Source organism: Cynoglossus semilaevis, chromosome 14 (genome assembly GCF_000523025.1).
Source record: "Cynoglossus semilaevis isolate Cse_v1.0 chromosome 14, Cse_v1.0, whole genome shotgun sequence".
NCBI classification, from domain to species: Eukaryota; Metazoa; Chordata; class Actinopteri; order Pleuronectiformes; family Cynoglossidae; genus Cynoglossus; species Cynoglossus semilaevis.
This window is the reverse complement of record NC_024320.1, coordinates 20,892,074-20,901,524: the sequence shown is the minus strand read 5'-3', so window position 1 is coordinate 20,901,524 and position 9,451 is coordinate 20,892,074. Positions and strand designations below refer to the sequence as shown.

Genomic DNA, 9,451 nt, shown 5'->3' with positions numbered 1-9,451 from the left:
AGTGCTGTGCGGTTGCTGAACACACCACCGCCCTGATGGTCATGGGATTTCAACCAGCAGTCCTTCAATCAAAAGTGAGACCCTACAACCACCGGGGGCAGACTTGGACTAGGAAATAATTCACTAAAATAGGCCAACTCTAAATACAACTGTGGCTATGGCTCACCTAGTGAGTGGGTTGTCGGTTCCATTCCAGGCTTATGAGGTTATATGCCACTCCCAGGTATATGATTAAACCTATAGTGTGAAGTGCTTTGCGGGGTTATCAGGACTAGAATTGTGTTATACACAGTACAAGTACAAATGATCAACTGTGATGACTATAAACTAATCTGTACATACCAAAAAAAAAAAAAAGAAATAAATAAAAATAGGTAAAAGATGCAGTATAAATACTGAGCTGTAACTACCTCTTACCTCCCTGTAGATGTCACTCTAAACCTCTGCTATGTCAATATTCAAGAGCTGAGCACAATCGTACAACAGTAGTGTTGTTTTTTTTATATGCAGTGTCCATGAAGCCTGGCAAAAATATTCCCAGATAAACAAGTAATCACCACAGCGAGTCTGAAAACTTTACGACCACACTACCTCGAAAAATAATCTTAGAATGTACTCCCTGAATCTCAATTTATGATCGGGCGCCTTCCGCAATTCTTGTCATCTACTGGGTCAATTCCACTAGCAAACATTTTTAACCAGAAACAACTACATCACTACAAAAAACGACTTAAAAAATGGCATACCCAACCTTTAAATTTCCTTGTGTACCTGACTTTGTTTGAATCTGTTTCCCACCCTCCCTCAGACTGTCAACATTCTTTAAGAATGGATGAGAAACAGTCCATACTGGAACCAGGCCAATGAAAACCTGCTGCGTGTTGGTGCTACACCACGTGAGGGGAGTGAGTTTTTGGATACGATTTCTCCTGGAGTGAAAGAAGATCAGCTGGAAGAGCAGCTCCCGGTTTCACCTCCCTGGAAAATTTTGCCTCAGTGATGGAGTGATTTTTTTTGTTTTGTTGTTTGTAAAACAGCATTGAATACAAATATTTACATGCCGTCTGTGACGTGTGTGTGTGTGTGAGACGGAGACCAAGAACACCTCTGGCTTCTTGATGTGACTCTTTAACTCCCGCTTTTCTCATCAGGCAGTGCAGGCAGGGCCTGGATGTGACGACTGTTTTGCTGTTTTGTTTACTTCAGTCCATAGATACACTTTTTCTTTTAGCGTTCCCAGTGCTGCACCTCTTTCTTTTCTTTTTTTTTTACCCCTGCCTGACAGTACTGTAGACAAAAAGATAAAAATATCCGAGGGAGGCACGAGCTCACAAGCAGTGTAGAAACTTGGCTTTTTTTCTGCTGCTTTAAAATGTGTTTCAGCCATTTGATGTTCAACTGTGAATCTATTTATTCATTGGACAGGATTTTAATCTCCATGGACTAATCTGTAATCTGACTTTCTGGAATGTAAAACTCTGAAAATGTAAAATGTTCAAAATAGCATTGAAAACATACATAATGACTAGCTAAGCTAGTTAATTTAGCAAAGTTTGAAGTTGATACAATGTGTCCATGAATGTGTGGTTACACTTTGCAGCTCTGAATATAAGCAGGAATTAATGGAAGCCTGTTAATTGAAAAGTGTTAGCTCTCTAGCCCTCGCCTTCAAACATCTAGAAAACCCAATGACGGTGTCCAGCAGCACGAACCAGAGCGGTCGAGTCTGTGTTTACAGTGTGTACTGAAGGTGTAGTTCTACATAATCTGTGTTAAAACACACGCCATGGGCTGTGTTCTGTGTTCCCGGCTGGTTGACATGTGGACTATGAGTGTAAGCAGGAAATGTTTCAGGTCAAAGGAGGTCACTTCCTGTCCACAGATGCTGCAGGGGGGCTACCACAGAGTGACCGGCCTCCACTACATGTCGTCCTTCTCCGACGCCGAGGACTGCTGTGACGACACCGGCAGTTCTCTCACCTTAGAGTGGCAAACACAAGGCACAGATGCCTAACGCCTGATTGTGATCATGTTGTACGATAGACAAAGTGTTATATGCAGGACTTAGTAAAATAAACGAGTTGTGAATACATTTTGTGTAAACTGTGGGCTGTGAGATTTTTTTAAAATAATAATTCAAACTCAGTCAGCATATTGTACGTTTGTGCTGTAAACGCACAGTAGAGAAAACTTGTACTGTAAGTTAGCATACGGGGCCAAAGATGTCATAATGGCTTTGAGTTGTCAGACATATCATTTTGGAATGTTGTTATCTTTTGAATTTATAAACATACGGTTTTCACTGCAGACAGTGAAACAGAAAAAAGGGAAATCTTATACACAAAAATGTGTATTGATATATCCATATGTATTTATTCAGACAACATAATATATCCATATGTATTTATTCAGACAAAATAAAATGTGTACTCTTCCTTTAACCCAAACGGCTGCATGGATATCGGAATCGGAAATTAAGTGTTTGGACAACATCGGCAGATCGGATATCGGCAAAACGTTAAAATCGGACCTCCCATTAAATAAAATAAAAAAAGATCCTACTTATAAAAAAACTACTTATAAAAAAAAAATACACCAATCGATCAGATTTAATTGTATAAAAAATTCCTAACGTCGGTGGAAAAATTCTTCGTATCAGAAAAACGTTGCGAGATTCGGTCTCTTGTTCATGTTTAAGTGACAATAAATACCTCGGTCTCTTGTTCATGTTTAAGTGACAGTAAAGAAGACATGAATATTAAATATTAAATACTTTAGAGTTTCAGAACTAACAGTGAATTAATACTCCTCCAGGTCTGTGATGATGGAAGTTTTTTTTATTAAGCCGGATATTCTGGATCTGTCTGCACTGAGATATTACTGACTAAGGCGACAGCTACGCAACATCTTCCTCATACATTTTTGCAAGTACTAGATCATACCAGAGTATCCATCTCAGAAGTATTATTAAAGGTAACATGTATACACTGTAATGTTAGTAATCCTATTACAGCACTCTGACTGGTACCACAGGCTCTGAATGGAGCTGAAAATGTGTGAAAAAGTCCAGTGTTTTGCAACAAACTAAATGTGCCGTGTTTTGCCAGCAGTGTTACACATGGATGAGTTCTCCCAGTGTGACCAGTACAATCCAAAAGCAAACGTATTGGCTACAGAAGTCAGTTAATCTGCTTCTGACTCAGACGGGCACGGCTAAGGACACGCTCTTTTTTGTCGATGTCATCACACAAAGTAAACAATATGATTTATGACAAAGACACTTTTGTTATAATGCTTCCGGATATGCTGAACTGAGAAAAGGAAGAGAAGGTGGGGCACGGGTGGAGGAGTATTGGGAGAAAGTAAGGTTAAAAAAAAACTTCTCAGAATACTAATTATTAATTAAATACTGCTGCTGCCGCCAGTTTGTCAGTATATGAACTGACAAAAAATATTGAATTAACGTCAACAGATGTGAATTCACTTCAACTACACAGGATATTTAGCAGTATACATTAACAGTTCTTCAAAATAAAAAAAAGTAAATTAAATAAAAAAAATATCCAAAAATAAAAACATTATAAATATAAAAATAACCGCCATGTATATGGATGGGATTTGACCACTGCATATAAGCCATCCAGTAAACAAGTGGAGACCATGGGCTACAGACATTCATTTTAAGACAGCCATATTTTATGATGAGCTCTGGTGGGCCACTTACATTGATGAGATGGGCCAGATTTGGCCCACGGGACTTGAGTTTGACATATGTGATGTAAATACAACTTCAAACAAAGGCTGCGAGTTGAACTTTGAGAGATAATTATGTGTCAGTTTGACTTAGCGGAAGATGGGATATCATTCCATCCTGTCAGAAAGGAAGGGTCAGAGGGGATGAAGACGGGATATCATTCCATCCTGTCAGCGTCTACCGGTGTTACTGAGAGAAAGGAAGGGTCAGAGGGGATATCTCTGCCTCCAAGCCCCCTGGTGGCGTTCTATATGAAACTACAATGAGCTCTGGACTAATTAAATAACTGTTCACACCTCCATATCCTGTGCTTCGTCAAACACAGCTGTCATGTAGAGATTAAGTACAATACACATACAAGTGTGTGTACAGTACACACTTGTAGTCATTGATACAAATCATATCCAAGGATATGGGTTCACCAACGTTTTCAAAGAAACTCGTTCTTTCACGCCACCACCGAGATGACTAGTAGACAGGGGAAAAAGTACTACAAAATGTAAGTAAAAGTATCGTTATTTTGCTTAAATTCAACTTAAGAGAGTAAGAGTAAAAGTACACACCTAAAATATCTACTTCAGTAAAAGTGAAAAAAATACTTAATTTAAAATTTACTTTTGAGTAAAAGTAAAACGTAAAAGTATTTACTTTAAATTGAAAAAAAGGACGAGTTATACATCTGATCTGCCGCTAGTTGTTTTTAATCAACAATTCAAATACAAATACTAGAAATGTGAGAACTTAGAATGTAGGATGCTGCTTAACTTCCTGGCTACAACATGAGGCCCCTCCCTCTGTATTTAATACCATCATAATATCCTTTTAACATTTTAACGTCACATTTAGTACAAATGCTCAAAGGGCTGCGAAGCTTGGCTGACCAACCCAGATGTAATGTTGATGGGAAATCACTGTCCATCCAAAGCTCATAGTCTGGGCTACAACAATGAGAAAGAAGCTAGTCTACTATACAGCATTTAAGATGATTTCATTAGAGACCAACTGCAATTAGAATAATGTACTTGTATTATTTCTTGCTGTGCTGTGGTACTGCTCTACCTCATTGAGACGTTAGCTATCTGGATGAATGCTAAGCTAGGCGAAAACAATCGATATCATAAAGGCACGTTTTGCTTGAAGGATTTAACCAAACAACCAACGAAACGTTTGGGATACTGTTAAATCGGGGTGCTCCGCGGCACCACCGACCCTACGGTGGTACCGCGACCTGATCGGCTCTCCGTCTAACGAATAAGGACCGGTAGCGTCTTAGTAGGTTGTCACCATCTTACCTGGTGGACCTCGGGGGTTTCTAAAATACGTCGTCCAATTTTGCTGCTCAGAAAGAGTCCAATTTGTGATGTTCTTGTTGCTGGTGATGTAAAACAATAAAAACAACTATTTGTCTGACGCCTTCCGTCCACGAGGTAGAAGCAGAGATACTCGACTTACCGCCACATGCTTTCGCGGGTTTGATGTGGAAGTTTTGACAGCGACACCTCCGTCCGCCGAGGCTGGTACATTTGCATGGCATGATAAAGTTATTGCCTCTTTTACATTAAAAAGAAAGAGAGCCAAGGATTTCGTTCTCTTTCTGAGTCACCATCCAACGACTGGCGAGAGTCCGCGTCTTTATCATTATCTGGCTACATTAAAATAATAGCAAATATGCACGCGCACGCGATTTTCTTTTAGATACCGAATTTACTTCTTTTTTCTTAACATAGTAACGGGTTATTTGCGAATGTAGCGAAGAAAAGCACTTGAGTCAACTTGAGTCCCCCTCAGTTGACCAAATACATGTTTCACACACATTATTTGTGGTTTTGTTTGACGGACTTTTTAGGGAGTGTGTCTGGAAAGTTTTTGAAGCGCGTTTAGTATCGACGGTAAAAAAAAAATGTGTAAAACATGTTGCCTGCAGTGAAGCCTCCTCCATCTGCGGGTGGTGCTGACGTCACTGAGAGAACTAAAAAAGCCTTCCCTCGGACTCACTCTCACTTTCAGCTGATTTCACCAACTCTCGGTGTCCAGCAGTCTCCTCCACTGACCTCTGTCTCCTGTCTCTGTCCCGGCAGCGGCCATGGCACTCATTAGAAACGAGGTTTTCTCCTGTTTCGTTTTCTACGCCGTTCTCCTGCTCGTTAAAATGTATATTATAGCGATTATAACGGGTCAAGTCAGGCTGCGGAAAAAGGTGAGTTGGAGGGTTTTTTTGTTTTTGTTTGTTTGTTTTTGCAACGTAAAGTTGAACCTTAGTGCTTAAATTACGAGTTACGTCCTTAAAAAAATTTTTTTTTTCTATATTCATAAAGGCGTTCGCCAATCCTGAGGACGCACTGAGACACGGAGGTTTGCAGTTTCACAGAGAGGATCCATATGTGGAGAGATGCCGCAGGTGAGGAAAACGAACATTCTCTCTAATAGCTGGTCAACAATGTTTTTAAAAAACATCTATTCGGATCGTAAATATAATGACGAGAATTACGAAAAGTTGTGAATTTGACGGAATTCAAGTTGTTTATGAAGGGGAAAATATGTTAATTTAAAGGAATAAAGTAGTAGTGGAAGAGAAAAATCTTTACGATTGCGAATAATGGTAATGTTACGAGAAATTAAATATGACTAATGTGAACAAAGCCGTGAATTAAGGAATGCATTGATTTAATTAGGGGTTAAATTAGGAAGCTGAATAAGAGGAAAAAAGTTGTAAGGATATGAGTAAATTAGTAAAAATTAGGAGAAAGAAATTATACAATAACAAAGTCCTTAGGACGAAATCCAGGACAATAAAGATGTAGTGTTGAAGAAAAAGTTTAGAAAATAAAGTCATAAATTTATATATGTCTATTCCTAGACAATTAAAGATGTATTTTCTTCGCAATATAAATAATAATACTGGTACCTACTAATAAAATTATTTTCTATATAAAACTTGGTTGTTTGTTAAAAATAGGAGACACTTTCTCTGCATCAAACACACACAAAAAATGTAAATTCAAGTAACCTGTGGTTGTATCGGTAAAAAAACTGCAGTACATGCAGTGGAATCACAGTCATGTCTCTCTGGAATTCACCACTGACTGCCCAAATACTACATATAAACACGACAGACTTTTTTTTCTTAAATCGTCTGTTAACGTCTCTTTAACTAATGGAATTCCCATTCCTGTAAGACCGTGTGTCCATTTGTTTCCCCCTCTCTGTATTTGACTTTGGCTTTGTGTAAACGTCAAGTGATCTGTGACATTAGTGAGGAAGAGCAGATGTTTTCCATTAACTACAATGTTTCTGGAAACTTCCTTTTGTTTATCTAGTGTGTCGGTCCGGGTTACGTAAACTTGTGATGGGAAATGGGCTGAGCTGCACTAAAGTGTGTCTGAATTTGGACAAATCTCCTCGTTTGTACCGTGATACAAGAAGCGTTGACACAACATGATTCTACGTAAAACATTATGATTCCGTTGTGTCAACAAGTCAGAGGAAGACAGTAGAGCTGTCTGTAATCTGTCTGTAATCTGTCTGTGATCTGTCTGTAATCTGTCTGTAATCTGTCTGTGATCTGTCTGTGGTCTGTCTGGGATTCTAAAAGTAAAAAGAACAAATGTCCGTTGTTTACTAGTCAATGACGCTGTAATGGTTAATACTACGGTAACTTACTGGAGTTCAATGTTTTCAGGACAATAACAGCGCCCCCTTTTAGACGCTATGTTATAATTTGGCTAAATAAAAATTTTATGTTCAGATTAAAGCTAATAAAAAACTCATTTGATTTCTTCTTTTTTTTTAACTCCTGGTTGGCAAAGACTTTTACTGTATACTGTAACCAACATAGCATTAAAGCCAAATCTTAACCGGCTGAACATAGAACGACCTGACTGGACCTTTGACCTTTAGTCGGTTGTTTGTACTGGTAGTATGTGTGTATGGTTGGTGGAGAAACCTGTTTATGCAGAAGGTAGTTTAAGAAAGCAGTCCAAAAAATCTGGGACAAGTTTAAACAGTTTGTTTCCAGAGTGTAAGGTGGTCCAAGATGTGGATCACAGGCTGTGATTATATCTGACAGGAATAAAGCTACGGCCAATTTTACGATTTGGGGGAAGTTAGGGAAAAAATGAAATATAATACATCCATACTAGGGATGTCTGATATTAACTGATATTAACTTTTTGCTGATATCCAATATGCGATCCGGTATCGAATATGCAATCCGATATCCGATATTGTCCAAACACTTAATTTACAGTCCCGAATTGAGCGCCACCTGTTTGCTAAGGTGAACAGTGTTTTTCAAACATTTTTTAAAATACTCACAGTAATACTTAGCGAAACACAGGCATTGCGTTATCAGGTCTTTAATATCAGACGAAGAAACCGATAACAATCCTTACAGATATCACATAATTATGCTAATATCGGGCCGATAATATCGGTCAGCGATATTCTCGGACATCCCTAATCACTGTTGTTTTCTCCTTCACGCCACAGAGCTCACACCAACGACATGGAAAACATCTTCCCCTTCCTCTTTCTGGGTGCTGTCTACTCCCTGACCGGACCTTCAATTACCGTCGCTCGCCTTCACTTCCTCATCTTCTTCCTGTGCCGTGTGCTGCACAGCATTGCCTACTTGTTTGCCCTCAGAGCTCCGACACGCTCGGTGTCCTACTCGCTCGCACAGATCCCTTGCTTCTCAATGGCGGTGCAGATTCTGATGGCGGTGTCAACCTACGCCTGATTCACCTGTGGATTTCCAGATTCCAGTGTCATGGAAGACTTTTTTTATGTACTTGTATTCACAATGAAAATGAAGGTTGTTGCTATTTTTTTTTAATTCCAGGTTTTGTTGAAATGGATATACAGTTGTCATCTCAGCCAGAGCAACTGATGCATGTGAACAACTCCAAGCCAGTTGAGTACATTTTGCCAAACCCTCCCCCCTTTTTGTGTTTACACACAGCGCTGATAAGAGTTCTTATGGCGCGCCATCACCTTCCTGTGCGTCTACGTTTTCTGTTTCTGTCAAAACATTTCAGTTTGCGTGTCTGACAACCTGCTGAGTAACAAATATGTAGATAAAAGATCCTATCTGGGATGGTTTTTAGTGGGTAATGTTCTAGTTCTAGCTGTGAAAAAGCATTTTTTGAAAAAAAAGTATTGAATAATTTATTTAGTTCATGTATTTAGTAATAACATAGGTCAGATATGTAACAGTTTGTATGTTATTAATTTGAAACTGCTGTTGATTTTGTGTGTTCTATTGTCAGGGTGGAGGACTGAGGGGGGAGGGAGCGAAGTGAGGGGGATCTGGGCCTCACTTTGAGTGTGTTTATGTGTGAGATGATCCAGTTGTCTGTTGAAAAGCTCCGGAATTCCAGCGATTATGTAACATCTTTGGACAGTGCTGTGTTTCAGTCCGAGGGGCTGGACACTGCTCCAAAACAATAAAGCCTGAAAAATGCTCACAAGTTCCGTGTGAACCAGGCGGTGAGCGTGTGGTTTGTGCGTCAACCTCCTCAACGGTCGTAAAAATATGTTTTTGGCTGCACAAACGGTATTCTCGGATGATGGGCTTTCCAGTCATTTCATATTCAGTGTTTTTTCCCACTAGTGATGACTGCATCTGGAATAATAAGAGTTGTGCTGTTGTGTCATTACAGCGTGAACTCGATTAAGCAACAGGAAATTAACCGATAG

The 9,451-nt window shown here is 39.4% G+C and overlaps 2 protein-coding genes across 9 annotated transcripts in view; both read left to right on the top strand.

The window, feature by feature from the left end:
- Window positions 1-9,451, top strand: part of dab2ipb (DAB2 interacting protein b) — a 791,247-nt gene that overhangs the window by 413,509 nt on the left and 368,287 nt on the right. The window lies entirely within an intron of this gene.
- On the top strand, window positions 5,765-9,234 carry ptges (prostaglandin E synthase). Its single transcript, XM_008325802.3, has 3 exons — window positions 5,765-5,951; window positions 6,070-6,152; window positions 8,243-9,234. Exons 1-3 carry the CDS (start codon window positions 5,838-5,840, stop codon window positions 8,490-8,492), a joined length of 447 nt encoding a protein of 148 aa, XP_008324024.1. The 5' UTR covers window positions 5,765-5,837; the 3' UTR covers window positions 8,493-9,234.